The 19,783-nt window shown below is 37.9% G+C and overlaps 1 protein-coding gene across 1 annotated transcript in view; it reads right to left on the minus strand.

Moving 5' to 3' along the window:
• Positions 1–19,783, minus strand: part of SRBD1 (S1 RNA binding domain 1) — a 125,439-nt gene that overhangs the window by 17,451 nt on the left and 88,205 nt on the right. Inside the window, exons 19-20 of the mRNA XM_061475325.1 lie at positions 2,677–2,783; positions 514–690 (exon numbers count right to left, since the gene is read on the minus strand). Coding sequence (XP_061331309.1) covers positions 514–690; positions 2,677–2,783 — 284 coding nt within the window. The remainder of the gene's footprint in view (positions 1–513; positions 691–2,676; positions 2,784–19,783) is intronic.

Below are 19,783 nucleotides of genomic sequence, written 5' to 3' on the forward strand. Positions count from 1 at the left end.
CACATGGGAAAGGGCCTCATATTTGAGACAGAAGGCAGTCGCATCACGCTCGCTAGGCACAGGAATACAACACAGAGTTTGATCCAGGCAGCTTTTCAACTTTCCAGGTAACAGAACTGAAGCTATCCAAAAATCCACCCTAGTTGTGTGTTCACCACATTAAAAAGGAATGTACAAATGTCTGAATTATGCTTGAAATACAAGCCTAAAGCTTTCATATCTCAGACCATGACCCTATTGCACACCAAAGTTCTTATACCAATTCAGTGGCAAAATCTGTAATTAAACTTACATACTTATTGAAACCCTGACTTAGAGGACTTGGCTAATAAGCCACGATTATTCAGAGGAAGAAGTTTGACTTCAAGAACTTTATTTGTTAAGAGGTTGTCTTTCAGAGTGCAAAGGCCTAAGATTCCACAAGTCTCAAACCTGAATACAAAACAGAAAAGGGAAAAAGTCTTCTCATACTATTTTGGACAATTTAGGCAAGATAGCTAATATCTCTATTACCTGCAGAAGGTCTTTATATATTCTTGATTGAATCTGATGAATCCAGCACACTGTTGGAACGATTTGGGACCCAGACCTTTAACTTCCTTGAGCTGTTCTCGGTTTATAAATGGTCCATTCTTCTCTCGCCATTCAATTATATTTTTAGCTCTGTTAGCATTCAGTCCTGCAATGTGTCTAAGAGCCAAGTTTATAGAATGCATTTATTACCATTGACCGGTCATTAATACAAGTGACGCATTAACACAAGGATACACATTACTATAGAATATCTGGTTTACAAAACTTGAAAACAGCAAAGAATTATTTGCAAATAGACTCTCAGGCCAAAAGCATCATCTGAAAAAGTATCTTTTCTCTTAGTCCTATGGAAGGAATCCACTCAAGTCAACAAAACTTGGTACAGCAATACGCTTCTGCACATACCTAACTGGTAAGCCACGGACGTGGCTTCTTTATGATCTGTTGGCTATTTCTGTAATGCCAGTTCAATTTCTTATGTCTTATGGCCTGCCCCCAGCTGCCTGCTCCAGGAAACAATGTGGGAGGAGGATTCAGAACACCTACATTGTTCCTGTGTGAACAGCCCTCTCCCAGCTGTTCCCTTACAATGGTACCACAAGACCACATAGAACGGCTGGTGTCTGCTATAGAGAAGAAGAGTAGCTGGAAGCAGCTTGCCTTCCTCACACAATTTAACAGATCCACAAAGCTTGTCCCTTTTCTCTCAGGTGCTCTTGAGATAAAAGAGCAGCCAGGAACAAGTCGCATGAGTTATTCTGAGGGCAACTAGATGTGGCAAAAATCTTATCTCTGAAGTGCAACTGCAGTTAGCCAAGTTCTGTCAGGAACCAGTGGGCTTGCTGCACATTTTCTGTATGTACTCGTGGCACTAGAAAAGGAAATGTCACCCATCTGGCTCTATATATCAGATGCCGCTGCTGTAAGTCAATGGCAGCAGAGATCTGTTTGTGGAATGGCACAGACCGATTCCAGAAAAACCACCAGCAAACCTAGCAAAAAAGGTAAAAATCAGAGGGAAAATAAATAAAGAAAATCTTTCCATTATTCTCATCCTCAACAAAATTTAAAAAATAAATAATCCAAAGTTGGTGAAATCTCGGAATTTAATTCTAGACACACACCTTTAACCACAGAGAAAATATTAATCATTAGGACTGGAATTTCATAATGTTTCCAAGTGCCCACCCACTGCACTTGCTCAGGTAGGCTTTTATTAAAGCAACGAAAGCTGGTCAGCCTCATTTACCAATTAGCTAACGCTTGCTTTCTTACTAAGAGCTGGTCTAAATCTGAATGTAGGTGAAACAGAACGTACATCAAGAGTCAAGCTGAGGGCTGGGTACACAGAAAAAGAATATGGAAGAGAAATGAGAAAACTAAAAAGAATGAGCCTCCTCCAAAATATGGAAAGAAGTTTTCAAGAATGATTACAAAGGGTTAAAAAATTAATGATAAAGCTAGCAAAAGTACATTTTTCTTAACCTTGATACCTAAAATAGGTGTTACCAAGAGTAGGGATATTCCTTTTCTTCCTCTCCTACTACAGAGGATGAGAGCTCTTCTTAGAGGCTATTTAGCTAAAGATTTCTGAATTCTGCACAGTTGAGAGAGAATAAGCTTCCAATTTCTAACCAAAAGAAATAAAATCCTGAACATTTTCCAAGCAAATATGGCATATTATTTAAGAAAAAAAAAAAAAAACAGTAAAAAGGGATACATTTTTCGGCAGTTTTCCCTTAAATCTTTCCTTTTCTCCTTTCCTCGCCCAACTTTTACAACCTGTTCCACTTCGCAGTACCTATAAAAATACCTTCTAAGAGCCATTTGAAAAGTCCTTTCTCAGTGAAAAAATACAAATTAATTATATTAAGTTTTTCTAAAATTGTAGTGTTGGCTCAACATTTTTAAATCTCTGTTTTCCTCTGAAGGATAGTTTTACCCTGGAGAATCACACATACCCTTAAAAACTGGCTCTTAACAATCCAGTGAAATACTGTCTCAATGTGTCATTTTCATGTAATTGGAAGTTTAACACAAGAGCCATTTGCTCCAGCTGAGCTTGAGTCAGATGGCAGACTAAACAGAGACTCTGTGATCCAGAGCCATGTAATTACTGGAATAGGAAAGTGTTTCACTCACCTTAATAGTATTTCTGAGCAGATGTTAATATCAACTCCTACAAAGCTGACACACTCTTCAACCACACTGTCCAGAGTTGCTTTGAGCAAAGTCTGTGATACATCATGCTGAGAAACAAAAACGGAGATATCGGGTTACTCAAATACCGAAGAGTACATAAATAAGAACTGCAAAAAATACTAACATTAATAAAATAGTTGCTGGAACTTATCAATTTCTTATGTGAGGGTACCAGTTAAACACAAACCGTAGAACCTATTTTCAAAAGGTCCTGAGTATCTCTTTGAGACATTTTTGTCACGATACAAATCCCTAGAATAAGAGACTTCGCATTTCTGTGGGCTTTTTTGGTTAATAACTATTTCCCTGCATGGTGTTAACACAAAACTATGTTAAACACACAATGATTACTCAAAAAGAGTTATGCCTCTATTCATCCACTATGCCTTGTCTTTAACACGAGATTTATTTATCTATAATATGAGTTTAAAAACAAAACAGCATTTTAGAAAGAAGGTTTTTAAAGAAAAGCTCACAAATGTTGTACTTTTGCACCTGCACACAAACGTTTGCAAAACTGTCCTATTTAGGAGCATCACACTACAGTAGTTATTTACTCAAAGAACAAGCGAGGTATTGTATGAGGGTGGGCAATACATAAGGTACATATCAGCCCTGCAGCAACAAAACGTTTCAGATTGTGAACAGACTTTTCTGGGAAGATTGGCAGGTCCTTGACTGAAGCACCACTAATGGAAATTCTTCCATTTTCTCCCTTATTGTTCATAGTGTTTCCCCTTTTTTCCCCTCACTAAAAAAATCAGTCACACTTGTTAAAGTTCTGAAGCTCTAAGATTTCTTTCCCTCCACAAGGTAGGCATACTTCAATCTATAACTGCTAGCTCCCCATACAAGCCCAACAGTGCTTAGAAGTCTGACCTGGAGGGAGAAGCCTCTCTAAATGCAGGAACTAATTCAATCACTATGTTGGCTTAGCTTCAGGGCTCTTATACATCGCTCATGTAAATCTGGGTTGATCTGTTGTGGTTTTGTGATGCATCCATTTAGGACATCAAGCTGGATCCAAGCCAAGTCACCAAACACTTCATCCATTACTTTGTTCTACCTTCTAAGCCATTCAGATCTTTTAAAGATTTCACAGTTAAATTTAACATGCCAACAGCATCAATCCCCGTCTACTAATATTGAAAATTCATCAAGTAGTGCTTAACAACTGATAAAACAATCATAAAACTTATGGCAATGTATTTCATAGCCCACTCTCTTCAGATGATGGTAATGTGATGTATTTTCATGATGCTGTACTTGATACAAGTTACTTACAAACAGGAAGCACAAATTTTGCCAGTATTGTTCCTCCTGTATAAGGTTTGCACACAAAAAGCAACGTACATGCATGGCATGAGTACATGCATACGTACATTTGCACATAGTCGGCCTCACAGCCACCAAGTTTAACTTGTACACTTTGCAGATCAAATGCCAGTTTCTACGTATTAATGTATTGCTCCTACAACAATGGCTTCTTTTCTGAATAAAGAGATATAACCAAAACAAAATATCCCACACCCTAAAAAGAAGTCTTATGTTTCTAGTTTTCTGACTTACTGAAGATGCAGCTTCCCGTAGTGAGGATGTTCTATGTATACCCTCTTTCTCCTGCCATCAACTGAGTTATGCACTAGAGCTAGAAGCTTCCAGCTCACACACACGCTCATGCAAGGATGAATTTATATAACACAGTACAAGAACCAGAATAAAACCATTCAGAAAGAACACACATTTTCTCTTCTTTGCCAAGTACAGATGGCAAATACTGGGCTAGATTTTCCTTGATGAACCACATATTCAAAATATATTAAAATACTAATACAACTTTTTTTTTCATTAAAAAAATGCAAAGCCCTCAATTTTCTTCTGCTTTTAGTAAAGGCTATGACTCCAGGGTACTTGGAAGTTCATTACCATATAATTTCACAAGTTATATTAACAAGTTCCATTAACTGTAGTAGTTACTGGTATGAAGATAGGCTGAGAAAGTTGGGGCTGTTCAGCCTGGAGAAGAGAAGGCTGCGTGGAGACCTCATAGCAGCCTTCCAGTATCTGAAGGGGGCCTATAGGGATGCTGGGGAGGGACTCTTCATTAGGGACTGTTGCGACAGGACAAGGGGTAACGGGTTAAAACTTAAACAGAGGAAGTTTAGATTGGATATAAGGAGGAAATTCTTTCCTGTTAGGGTGGTGAGGCACTGGAATGGGTTGCCCAGGGAGGTTGTGAATGCTCCATCATTCCTGGCAGAGTTCAAGCCCAGGCTGGACAGAGCCTTAGGTGACATGGTTTAGTGTAAGGAGACTCTGCCCATGGCAGAGGGGCTGGAACTAGATGACCTTAAGGCCTTTTCCAACCCTAACTATTCTATGATTCTATGATATCTTGGTCTAAAACAACTACTTAGAATATAGTCTATGGCAGAGAACTGGGTAGACTGCTGTTTCCCCAGGTTTCAGTCTCATTCCTTAAGATGATGAAGCAGTAAGATGCAGCTATTTGATTCAAAACAGAGACATTCATCGTTGTCTCCACAATGCCTTTACGGCATAGAGGGGGAGCAAAGAAGGTAACCCATAGATCTGGCCTCATCTTTCTAAGCAGTTGTTTGGAAGGCTCGACTCAGCAGATTTATTTCCAGTCTGCTGAAAGTGAAGCTAGGTAGCAACTCAGCCGGCTGTAGTCCCTCCCATGCCAAGGAAACGATATATCACAATCAAAAGGTAAGCATTCTGAAATACCTCTGCTACTGGAAGACAGTCCAGTGCTCACAGATCAACACTTTCAAATGTGAAGTTGGCATTTATCTGAAGATTTAAGCTTGTGGGTGCAGTAGTTCCTGTAAAGTTTTGTGCAACGGGATACACACAATTTGGAAAAAACTATAATTTATTCTGGTTTTGGTTTTGGTGCCAGTAAGACAAGAAGTTCTCAGGCCTCAAGATCTCTCCCAAAGATGATTTGCATCTTTTGACTTTATTGCTACTTAACAGTCCACATTAAAAAAACCCAACGGAATAAAACATGCACAAGTTGTTGTATTCTACTCTGGCAACACACAGCAGTCATACCACTTGGGAGTGGGCATCACAGCACGTATATGAAGATATAGACAAAGTGAATGGGCAGAAGTGACAGACCAGGATAAGCAGAAAACAGCCTGGCTAGAACAATCACTCATCTACCAACTGGTACCTTACAGAAGTAAGACATGTTCAGCCAGTGAATGACATTAGAAAACTTCCCAAACAGCAAATCTGCCTCCCAAGATGCAGCTACTGACCACCACAGCTTCCTTTTGTCTTGATGAAGACATTCTGACATCCCTCTTTACACCGATTCAAAGCAGATAAGCGTTATGAACTTAATTTCTGAAAGTAGTTGATTAAAAACATCATTATCCCAATACCACTGTCAAGACTTACTACTGCTAACAGGTTACACTTCAGAAAGGTTTAAAGTGTAGTGCATTTGCCAGCAATTTCACTCATCATCTCAAATATCAGAGGTTAGGTGGTACTTTATACTTCTATGTACTATTTATACGCACTAAGGTGGTATCAGATTATTCAGGCACTACTAGAAGCACACATCCTCCATGCTGCTTACTCACTACAACAGGCCTGTAAAGACAGGAATGCCTCTTAACTGTTGTGTTAAGTACATGAGAAGAAAACCTGCAGAAATAAAGACCAAGGCAAATATGCAAGGCTATGAAGGCACCCCTATATGTGAGGGTGTCCCCGCTAAGACTGTTAAGGTTATAAGGATACTCAGAATGGCTACCGTTAAAATATTTACTGCTGGAAGAGTAGATCTGGAGCAGAAGACTTCATTTGGTATGATGATCTCTAACCAGTAGTAAGGATAGATACCCCAATTTAAGGAAACTAGGGCCAGCAGAAACAACGGGCTTGCCACAAACTGCAGGATATCCAATGCAAATCCGAGAACTTTCTTCTACCATCTCTCTGCAGAAGACAGCTGCCTTGCTTCACAGATAGCATTTGGAAGTAGACATCTGTTTGGTTTGGGTTTTTTTGTGGGGAGGACTCCAGAAATTAATCTGCCTTTGGAAATATCAGGCACTTTAACTGTATTTTAGTATTTGATTTGTAAGACATTATCAAGTGAGGCAGGGAGCAAGACACATTGAATTATTTAATTGAACTGCTGCAGTAAATAATTGTAGTTGACCAATAAATGACAGTCAAACATTACATTTTTCTAATATTTATATAAATTATATACCAAATATCTTAAATGGAACTTACATTCATGAACTTGGAAGAAAATTAATGGCTACTATTTTGATTTCTGGTCACGATGACCCCTCAAATTAGTCTGTGGCAAATTTGTTGCAATTGCCAGAAAAAGAAGATTATATTGCGTATTTTAAAGCCACCATTCTGTAAACCCATGCTAAAAAAAAAAACCAAAAAACCCAAACAAACCCAATATAACTCTTTAATGTACTTTTATTAAACACAGCACAATATTTAGCACTAAAGAACAGTGTTAGAGGACCCCTGTGTTATGCACATAATGGTTTTGTCCTATCACTATACCAAAATACTTCGGGTATCTTTTCTTTTTATATGGTATGAAGCGGAGAGCAGGACTGTTGTTCTGCTCAGTCTCAAGAACTACAAACACTCCACTGGAAATGACCAGCATCACTAAAAAACTTCTCTGTTCCTTGAGAGGGTGCTACTACAATTGTAATTCAAAGCAATTTTCCAGTTTCAAAAACCTGCTGATGCACACAAAACGAAGTCAGAATTTTTAAATCGCCTCTCAGCTCAGTTATTTCTAGCATTATACCAGTACAGACACTATAAAAATACATTTGTCATCAGCATGACAAATTTATCAAGTCAAAGAACCCCTGTTAACATGAAGCCTGGAGATTGCACTTAGTCAACCTACAAAAACATAGATGGTGGACCAGTTCACTAACTGACTTCACCTGACCAAACACACCAAACACCAGATTACTAGTACTAGACTAGAACAACCCTAACAGGCAACTTTTACATGCAAGTAAATGACAACTCTACACTCTTTACCTTCAGCAACCTAACACCCCCATCCTCCCCAGATACTGAAACAATGCACATAACTATAATGCATTTGGTAATATTTTCCTGGTCCCCTATAAAATCATAATTCCAGAAAATATGGTATGATTGCATGTTTCATAAAGAGAAATTCAACTAGTTTGAAAATCTACTTCAATACAGGATAATTCTTAAATAGTTATTATTTGACATTCACAAACATCAGTAGACATGGACACAAACAGCCCGTGCATCGTTATTACTTTACAACACGCAAGAGCCAATGTAGTACAGACATGACCTAATGATGGTGGTCACAAAGCAGTGGGGAAGGGAAGAGCTCTCAAGTCTGGGCAGCAACCTACAGGTTCTTGACTCAAGCTCGGCTTTACAGTATTATAACAAGATCGACATTCATCCTAAATAAGACCAAGCTGCACATCAGACAATCTATTTAGGGTTTTGATCGCATTAGACCTCACTTGTCCTTTAAATGCAAAAGTAAAACCTTCAACGAAGTAAATGCAATATAATTTTTTCTGTCTTTAAGTAAGTCCTGAAACACTTCTATCACCTCATAAAACATTACTTTGTTGGTACCTACCATTAACTTCTAAATCCATGAATTTTAATATTGGCATGTGAGACTAGCCAACATGCCTCTTGAAAAAAAACACTTTAAAGAGTGGTATAACTGTGCAAGCTGAATGACATTTACTGAATGAGAAATTAGGTGGGACAACACATCCTAAGCAAAGTTCAAAACTATTATTTTACTCCGATCCAATCCATGGAAACGTGTTTTAAAATTTAAAAGAAAGAAAAACATTCTCTACCAGTGCTGTGGCCTACACGCAGTCAGCTGCATTTCAAATGCTTGTGAAACCACAGAAGCAAAATGCATTCAGGACAAGCCCTTAAGTACAGTAGGACGAATGTGGCACGTATAGACTAATGAGAAATGCCTTTTCATGTGCAAAATCAGGCAAAATAGGAAAATGCACCTTACATGTCAGGTGGAAAAGTTGGAAAGCTCAGGCAGGGGTTTTAATCTCTAGCATCCTCTGGAAAATCCCTTTCACTTAGATTCTAAGAAAACAAGCTTATCCATCTGATGTTTGATAAAAGGACCCAACTTCAAGAATTCCTTTTGAAGACTGTTTGTGGTTTCTCCAAATGTTATATTGTTATAGCATATACTGTTATCCTATGTACTTAACTCTGGCTCGTTCCTTGTTTTCAAAAATTTAAATTGTGTTTATTTTAACAGCATATTACTATTACTGGAATATCCCAAGAGGGAAAAATGGATTTATAGTTTCAAAGAAAACGATGAAACAAAAACAAAGTCTGTCGGCTCTGGCATTAAAAAAAGAAAACAAAAATGCACACTTCATCATGTAAATGCTTCAAGTTACTTGCAAGTTGCTGAAATTTGTCTTATATTTACTTGTGCTTGTGTCGTAACAGAAGCAGTAACACTGCTAAGCTTCTTATACAAATGCAAGCCCATTGCTAGTATATCTGATTTCTAAAGCTAACTTCTTTGACATCAGCAAGCCAGCATAATATCCAAAACCACCCTTCTCTTTCCAGAGCAGGTACCGGTTTTCTCCAAGGCGTTTTGTTCTGCAACTAAGAGGCAGCAATCTGAACTGTGATTATAATCGACTGCACAATTCTTGGAGATTTCAGTGGAATATTTTCTTTGCTGGTAAGTAACAATGGTGATGGTTCAAATTGCTGTAGGTGGAAAGCCTTGCATTTCAATTCTAGTCCAAACCTGCATTTTCGAGCTGTTAAAGCTCTACAGATATACGGATACCCTGCAAATAATACAGAAAGATAAAGCAAGGACAAACCATCAGGAGTGGAGTTTCATAGATCCCATGGCTGTAAGGCAGCAAATTCAGATGGAAAAAGATTACACTGGTAGAGGGAAAAGGAACAGTGATTTCTAGAGGGACAAAAGTCATGAAGCCCAGGTGAGTTTGGTCATCTGTAAGAATTCTGTTTAGTCTGAAGTCAGTGACCATCCATTGCCCTGTAGCAGATGGGCGAGGAACAGAAGCTCCTGGGTATAGAGTTCCCACCGGCCTCCCTCAGAGCAAAGGGAGCCCCCAAGAGATGTGATCTATATAAATACACATACTTCCTCCAGCTCCCCTGAAGACACACTGGGGTTCCTCTCACTCATCTCTAGAGAAATGTGCTTATTTGCAATATTAGCAAAAACTACAACAAAAATGAAAATTCACTGAAGGGTATTTTCTAGAAAGGAAAGATTTGTACAGCTGATACGCATTCTACTTTACCTTGGATGCCTAACATAAGCAACTTCCCATGTTCAATGGCTTCCGTAAATTTAGTGTATAAACACACTTAGAAATGGCTGCACGAGGTGACTCATCAGCAATGCACCAGGAATATATTTAATACAATGACAATCTATTCCCTCACTAGAAAAAAAACATATAAACCAAACAATGACCTTCAGTAGTTTTTTAATCCCTCACCAACAGAATTAGTCATCATATAATTAAGAGGGGGGAAAAAAATGATTTAATGTGACACCATCTCCTGAAACCCTTGCTGGAAAAAGCTTTTAAAGCGGAACAGTTCAAACTCAATATGCTTAAAGAACTCTTTCAAATTCTGCTGTTCAGTTCTCGCTCTTTTTGTTTGGCTCTTCCTTTGCTCTCATCAGGCACTGCTCTCCCCCTTGATCCCCCACCTCTTCCACTGCAGAGCTAAAGGCAAAAATAAGCTAGGAATGACACTGTCCTGCAGAAGACACAGCCATACTCAAATAAAGCAAGCTTATTTTCTCTGCCTACTTAAAAGCGTGCACTTCAGTTTGACTGACACATGGCAACTCAAAAAAAAGTCACCCAGGGTAGTGTTTATTGAATGACCCACGGAAGACTGAAAGCTGACAGAAAGCCAGGAAACGTGAAAAAACAGAGGTTTGTTCAGTACCAGCATTTATGGATTCAACAGGCAGACTACATAAGGATCCGTTGTGTCATTCAAATCTTTGACAACTAAAATAAATCTCAGCGCCACTCATTCTATGTAACAGCAAGTTATAACTGAAGCAAAAGAATAAATAATTGGTCAAATAATCTCAAGTTTTAGTAAGTTTGTGACCTTTTAGAATTCTGCTCTGTGCAGAGCTTAAAATTAGCATTAAAATGTATAGTTAGTACTTTTATTACATATCAGCACAAACAAAATGCACATTGGAAGCTGAAAAGTTGACAGGACTGAATAATAAACTAACTGCACAAACTTGTCAGCACTAAAAGAACTAAGCTCTCAATGACAATTACTACAAGTGAATGAGAACACCAACATTTGTTGTTCTCACAACCAAGCGACATTTCAGAATCATCATCACTACTGACAGTATATGATCATTACTTGCAAAGTGATTACAATAATACAAAACTTAAGAAATCAAAACGAACTAGTAGAATGGCATAAACAAGAATAGTGTATGTACTACCCCGCAGATGGAAATAGTAATTGAGTTCTCTTGCAATACACATCTTTTTAAACAAGATCTCAGCAGGAAGGAGGGGGAAAAGCACAAATCAAAGAGCACTTATTTCCCCAGCATCCCCGACAGACGCTGGGATTTGTGGCCTCATGACGTAACCTTCATTTTTACTCTAGGTTTGTAAATTCCTTCAAAAGGCTTCTTTAAAACATTACAAATATACAGTGCTAAATTATTTTTAAGCATATAAAATAATATACATTTTCATAGTGCAGCAAATTAATAAACATTGCTTGGAACATAAAGAGTTTTCTTAGGTATTCTCTAGTGAAAGATTTGTAAATAATCATTCCTTACTATTACTGACTCACAAAGTTTACAAGTTACTTACAAAGTTAAAGCTTTTAGCTATTGTATATATGAATATGTTCATTGCAAATGGGTAATCTGATCACAGATTATGGCATCATTCATTTTCAAGACTAGCCTCTATTTCCACTGCAAAGTTTTGGTTTTGTTTTTATTTTTCTTTTTTACAAGGGATCTAAAGCTGAACCAAAACAAGTTAGAGGCAACCCCGGGAAGTCATTAAAAATTAAGAAGGCAATAAAGTATTTGAAAATTTAATATTTAATACTTGAGAAATTCCTAAAAAACATGATTTAAAAATCAGATATCGTTATGAATTCTAATTATAAAAGCATCCAGTCCAAAAAGCAACTGGACTGCCTCAGATTTGGTTTTGCTGAAGTTTATAAGGTAGAGGGAGTAGAACTCTCTATTTGCATAAATATTTACAACTGCAAGCTGGTATACCATCAAGTAAGAAGGGAATTAAACTCTAAACTTGCAGCACTTCTGTCTGCATCCCAACATTTGCAGAAGTATATCCTTACTTTACATGAAGAGCGATCCAGAATCAAGGTCTGCTCCATGGAAACCACTGCCTGATGTCCCACTATGTTAATTAAGGACAGAAGTTCAATTGAAGTTTCATCTGATAAAAAAAACCCAACCCCAAACTCTCAGGGGTGACAGTTAAGAGAGAAGGGACCAAATGGATAAATCAGATTATTAGATAGGCTTATTCAATGTGTCTCTGCCATGGCAAATTATTACTTACACTACAACAACCCAGAATTTTTAAGTATTAAAAAAAAGAAGTCTTTATTATCAGATGTTCCTTTCTTTAGAGAACTTGTATGTTAAGGACACCAAAAGGCAGTTGTTCTAAATAACCTAGATCAAGGCATTAAGTTCCTGACTTTTCCTCACACAAGGCAGAAATTGCTCCGATTATGAATTAGACACCTTACATCAGCTATGGCCAACCTTCAACTTCTGGAACATACAAAGCTTTGCAAGAAAGCTCAAGTGCAAGTCCTGTAGGGAGGTCCATAGCACATGGTTGGCTAGGCCGACGTAAGGAGCAGAGGTAATCCAAGTAATGGCAAGATGAGCAAGACAGCTATGCCTGGCACATCATTATTACTAACTCTGGCCCAAGCAACTTCTACCCTTCCATGCAAAAGAAGGATACATGGACAGATAACGCCATTCCCAGCCTGCAAACACATCTCAGGGCAAGATATAACTGAGGATGCAGGTCTCAGCCACACAAAGATTTGGTATATACCTGAGGTTTAAAGGCAACCCTACAAATACTTCTAAGTTTACTCAACTTGAGCAAAGACCTATAAAGCTGACAGTGACTTCAGTACTGAGTATATGCTCATATAATTATTAAGAGAATCTAGCAGGAGATAGGAACTCTTTGGTAACTATGGTAGATAGTTCAGTAGCCTCAGAATACTAATCAGCTTTTCATATGACTATAAAAAAATAAGAAAAGCTCAAGGAAGACAAAATACGAAGCTCCATTAGGGAAAAGTTTCAGAAAACCACTCTGCTTTTTTTACTCTTTAAAAACACAGGCAGTCAAGAATGTGAAGAGGAAAATGCAGCCTAAAAACTAATAGCACTGGTGATCGGGTGCTGCCTGGAATGCTCTTCCATCACAAAGCCAGAACAAATTCCTCTTAAAAATGTTAGTTTAGCTTACTTAAAACAAACAAAAAAAAACAAACCAAAACCCAGAGCCTTAGTAAGCCCAAATTCTAAGATTATTTTTGTTTGTTTTTTTTTGTTTTTAAGCAGTTGATGTACAGTTAAATGTACATTTGATGTGCAGGTTAAAAGATTTACACAAGCATGTTTTAATTGCAATATTCAGACCTCCATCTTCAGGTACATTTCAGTGCCAGGCAGAGGACTTGCTTTCTGACTTACCCAGGCAAGGATACAATGCTAGCAGATCAGGGCTAGATGCAATTCAAAAAGGGGGTTAGCAACATGCTGACACAGAAAGAGATCAGAGTTCAGAGATGATGAGGAAGCTTATCAAACCTCAGCTTGCGAGTTTTCTACCATAGCAAACCTCTAAAGTTTATATGCCACACTTGAAACATGGTTCTAACACAGGTTTAAAATCAACATTCAACAATACAGTTTTCTGTTTCAAAACAGAAAAAGAGAGGTTTTTAGCTGAATCATCCATTTAGTGTTTCAATATTCCTTACTAAACTTTTACAAATATCAGTAATTCCACATGCACAGGAGCAATTAATTTGACGCTATCGGCTTAACAGGCTTCTGTCTTCATTTCAGTTTATTTTCCTTTCTCTTAGCTATTGTAACACAGAAAACCAGAAGTTTCTCAGTGTTTTTCAGTAGAAATACAATTAGGAGTAGACATCATTAGAATATGCTACTAAAGTACCATGTTTATGACTTTGCCCATCACAAAAGGCATCAGATCCAGTTATAAGCAGTTCTGTGATTTGTGTCTCATGGTCATTGCAATTAAAAATGTTGAATTGACTCTAATTCAGTCTTGTTTAGGGCAGGAGTTCATTTCATTTGAGGGCTTATAAGGAGAGTTGAAGGTTTTGAGGATGAAAAGTAAAATCCAAAGTAATTCAGGCAATTTTTTTTTCTTTTTTTTTTCTTTTTTTAAAGTTACCAGTAATCAAACACAACCTTTTTTATTTAACAGGGTTAGATTCATTTTGGGGAAGTATTAAGCAACCTGAAAAGACATACCAAATAGCTCCCGCATACAAGAACACACACTGTTTTCCTCGTTACTCATCCTGCACCTAAGAGCAAACTAGTCACTGAACCTGTAGCTATCACTTTTGGATACTCTAGGTCCTACTCCTAAGAGCCTAAGAAATCCTCACATTAGAAAACTGTATTCTCAAGTCCTTTCATAAAACATTAGAAGTATCTTAACTTCTTCCAAAGCTTTCAGTGGCAGAAAGCGCATAGCTGATAGTGCAGAGATACAAAGCGGTGACTTTGTTTTTGTGTACTTACTCGGACTATTTTGACCTGTAGGTGACAGGAAGATATTTTCTTACAGTAACAGTTCTGGCTATGCTAGGATATTATGAAACTAGAATAGCAATAACCTCCTGCCATAGCCACACACACACAAACACTACAGAACCTTTAAACTTCACACTACCGAGATACAGGTACCTGAAAACAGTCCCAGTTTTACAGATGACAAATCAAACCCACAAGAACTCGGTCATTTCTCTTAAACCAAAGTAATAGTAAAAGAAAAAGAAATAACCACAACTCTTCATTTCCTGTTTGCAACCTGAGCATCATTACCCAGAAGCAAACAGTATGTTTTTGCTTCTGCAATATATTATGATGTTCGTGCACTGATGTTCTCTGACTGCATAGCCCAGGGTCAGCTTACAAATGCTTTCGTATAGGTTTTGAGTTGTCCCATGCACCAATGGGAAACAATGAAAACATAGCTCTAAATAACCTTCGCTTTAGAAGCCAATAACCACTTCTCATTAAGCAACATAGTTATCACAACTGGAGTAAAAAAAAGGGCTGTAAACAAATCCATTACATATCCTGTACCAGAGGAAGTGTTCATATGCCCAGTTCAGTGATAAAAATTAAGGGGCCTTCCTTTATATTGAAGTTACATTCAAGCAGTAATCAAGATTTAGATGCAACCAGGCTATCCTGTTTTAAAGTCTGGATATGAAGCTGGAAAGCGACACTACTAACACAGATGTAGTTAAATCCTAGCAGTGGGAAAAACGTCTCCAAAAGCTGATCCCAAGTTCTCTTGAAGCTATTTAACTGATAGCAACATTGACTATACCACATTACATGCATAACCACATAGGATAAATGGCTCCAAAACTGTTTCAGTTAACTACATTCCTAAGATACAGGCTGTGTAAAACAGGTATGTAGAAAAACTAAAAACGGCCTGTATTTTACTGTGGGGCTTTTGTTGGATTTTTGTTTGTTTGGGGTTTTGGTGGTGGTTTTGTTGTGGGTCCCCCCCCCCTTCTTTTCTTTTTTTTTTTTCTTTTAAAGTTAGATGGGATTTAAGAGGAGCAGGTTTTTATTATTGCATGTATGCTTCTATAAGAGAACTGGAAATCAACATCCAAATGGTTCAAGTTATATGCATGCTGATGACCTCTAGGTATGAGGTATGGAAACCTGGCTCAAAGTATACTGAAATATGGATAACTAGGAAAATAAGAAGAGAGCACTGCACATAGACTGTACATTATGTCACATCACATCATAGAAGTGTCTCAAAGGAAGACAAAACGCTCCTCACCACATCAGGCACTTTGAAAATTATACTTGGAACAAACAAGAAGCTGCAAATGATAGTGTTCTTCATGACGGCTTATGCACAAATATCTTCTTTAACTACTTTCAGTCTTTTCCATCATTTGATTTTAATGCCTCAGAAAAGAAACGGATGCTTCCTGATCCAGACTTTTCAGGAGCGTTTTCTCTTCCCATCTGTATACACTGCACCTCATCCCACCAAAACATGCATTTGTCTCAAACTGAAATCCTGTCTGCAACTTTTACCAAAGAAAGAGTTCTCTTGGAGATCTGCAGCACTAATTTCCAATAGCTTAATAAAGCACCACAAATTCTGCCACCAGATTTCTATGCAAAAATTAAATTATTACACAACGGCCTGAAATTTTAGCAACAAAATTCCTTTATTGCAAAGAGGAGTGTCCTAAGGAGTCCAGTTCTAGCTTTCTGTGCCTTTGGGTATCAGGAATGTAAATCCACACTGGTGTTTTCATACTACCACACTTGCCCAGAATTCGCTGTCATTTCTACCTGATTCAAAGGTTTCATAAAGCATTCATATCTTTAAATCATATATTAGTATATTTCCATTTGTCTTAGTTATGTACCTTGCATTTTATGAATGTAAGGAAAGAAAAAAAAAGGCAAAAAGCCACTCAGGAAAAAAAAAAAAAAGCCATTCTGAAAAGTGTCTCCAATTGAGGATGCAGGCACTTAAAGAGATAGAAACCTTAGCACACTTCTTCCCAAAGTGCTGAAAATCCAAACCTTACAACAGATTAAGATATGCCATTTACCTGGGACACTGGCTTTTCAGAAAAGATTATGGGAGAGGCACAGTGGCTTACTAAATAGAGTTGGAAAATTATATGGTACCTAGTAACAGCAACAGTGGATCAGATCTCAGGATGTGATAAAACAGAGACAGTCTAATGATGTGTACACAGAGGGAAGGAATGCTATGAAAATAAAGACAAGGACATACCATTTTATACACACTTCAGGTCAAAATCTGTACTGTTACCCTTCTTACCACACTTATAAGTGTTTTCAGCAAAACACCCGGGTTGTTTAACAGTGATATTCAGAGTAAACAATGGCCCTCAGTTAAGTAAGGAAAAGGTATGGCAGAACCAGATCTACATGAGATGCCCCTAACACATTCATTCATACATCATTAACATACATATATAACATTCATCAACATGGCTCTACAACACTACAGACAGAAGCAGTTGCAGAGATAGAAGACAGCAAGCAACCCTGCCAACTTACATTTTGAGAAGACAAGACTGAGAGCATGTTCGGGAACGCTGCTTTAGAACAGCCTGAATTAAGATTGAAAGTACTCTTTTTATCGTATAATTAAGGAATAAATGAGACCTGTCTTTTTCCCTGAAAAGACAGAAATTTAGGAGAATATAATGGAACTAACATTCCTATAACTTCCTCCCTCCAGTTCATAAACATATAGTTGCATCCATCAGTCCAATTAAACTAAAATGAAGGACAACCAGATGGCAGGAATAAGGGGGGGGGGGAAAGAGGGAGGAAGACAACAACCCAAAGAGATGGGGAGGGTTTTAACACTTAGAATGTCCAGATTATCAGCCCACCTACTCTGGAGTTTCGAGATGTTTCAATTTACGCTAATCTTAAGGGAGAAAACAGCTAAAAGGATCTTCATTCACAGAAGCATTTCTGTATTAATTGAGGAGGCCAAATTGAAAGCATTGTAACTTAAACCAGTGAATTAGAGGGGGAAAAAAGCGTTACAAGGCTGCTCACTTGCTCTGCCCAGAGAAATGTGGCAAAAAAGTCCAGGCTCACCAAAGAATTTTCAATTCTCTCTGTAATACTAACACACACAGTACTTACAGCACTGCAAATAAGCACAACAATTGCTCTTGTAAAACGAGTGAGTTTGAAGACCCCCTAATATATGCTTATCTGGTTGAAATGTATGTTTTTCTTAAAGTTTTATTTTGCAATTCAAGATTTCTGTGATGGTAAATCATTCTCTCTTAACAGATTCTTCTTTAAACAAAAGGGACACCATTTAAATTCCCATGGATATGACTGAAAATTTACCAGAGGGCTATTGAAGGAATACCAGAAAAAAGTTATCATTAAATATGTAACTAAAAAAAACCACCAAACCAAAAACAATTACAAAAAAAACCAAACCCCAAGCTTTAAATGTTTAGCCCTATTGCTGGGAGAGCTGGAAGAAAAATTCGACCTCTTCTGCTCTGCATGGGAACAGTGTGAAGCAGTGGCATGTTGGTTAGTGCCTCCTGCTCTCTGTATCCTCCTACCCATTTTTAAATGAAGAACACTCATCTGCAATCAGTGACTCATGAAAATAATGTTTTCCTATAGAAAATGACACAGAAAACAGCATTTCAAAATGATAATCACGTTCCACTGCATCCGACAGGACAGCAGTTATTTACCTGTACCCCTTGGACTTCCAAGTGAAGTTCAAGGTCCCTCTGCATCCTGCAGTTTGGGTCAGACTTCACAACAGCTCAACTATCCTTTGAAAGACTCCCATGTTTGGTCTGTTTCAGAATGAAATCTGCTCGCCCTTAGGGCCTGATAGAGTTAAAGGGCAAAATCCTGACTCCATTTAAGGTCAGTGGGCAGTTTGCCATTTAATTCAATTGGTCTAGTATTTCACAGTGACCTTAAGGGTATACCAAAAAGCTTGTACCCTGTATCCTGCCTTTGCTTGGAGGAATAGCGGTGGTGTGTATTAGTTTTTAACAGTAACATCTGGGTGGCAACTAAGATGCTTTCGCTTTTGCTTTGAAAGCTCACATGAAGCTTGCAAGCATTCATACGAAATTATGGGACAGAACTGTCAACATCGGTTTATCGACATAAAATTTGTCTTCTGGTTGGTACTTGAAAATTTATTTTAAACCTTAGAAAACTACAGAGAAAACAGTCACTACATCTAGATAACGTTGAAGAGAAGGATCGAGCAAATCATGTTTTATCTCACAGTAAAAACACACATGGTTTTTAATATTAACCAAAATGTGGCTGTACCAGTGCCATATCACAGATGACTAAGGAGACATTTACAAAGTCAGCATAAGGAGGGCATATTTCACATTACTGTCTCACCACCCTAAACAGACTACAGTGGCATGGGGTTGAATGAGCACATTGATTTGTGTATCAGCAGGGGTAGGTGCAAATATACAGAGAAAGTTTTATAAAAGCAATTAGCCAGCTAAGAAAACAGCTGATGAGAATTTTCAACTATTGTATGCAGAAAACACAATTTTACTCTATAAGCAGCTCAACAATGTACAATCACTTGCAATAAATGACACTATTACCTCCTTCATAGAACAAAACTCAAATACTCCCTCATACAGATCACACAAATTTACTCTTAGAGGACTGTATAAGTTAACCTATGGAATACCCCAAATATTTCCCATGCTTTATTTCTCACACTTGAGTGAAATAACAGTAGGCATCAGTGACGGATGCAGGGATGCTTGGATCTCTAATTTCTTCAGTTCCCTCATGTAAATCGTAATCCATTTCAAAGTTACAAATGCTCCTCTTCCTTCTCAGCTAATGGAGATCGGTACTTTCATATCCTTATCTAAAAGTTTGGCATACACAGAGCATAACTGATTTTGCATACTGTCTCTTTCTCCTGCGTTCAACATTCTAGCATAAAATTAAAGACCAACTCGGTAAAGATGAGGGCAGGATAACTGTGCTTCTGCTTTCTCCGTTCTTGACTAGAAATTAAACGGTAATCATTGCTCAGAAAATCTGTTA

The sequence above is a fragment of the Pezoporus flaviventris genome, unplaced genomic scaffold, assembly GCF_033815535.1.
Source record: "Pezoporus flaviventris isolate CSIRO_AGI_PZ_B2104156 unplaced genomic scaffold, CSIRO_AGI_Pfla_v1 ptg000083l, whole genome shotgun sequence".
In the NCBI taxonomy this organism is placed as follows: domain Eukaryota; kingdom Metazoa; phylum Chordata; class Aves; order Psittaciformes; family Psittacidae; genus Pezoporus; species Pezoporus flaviventris.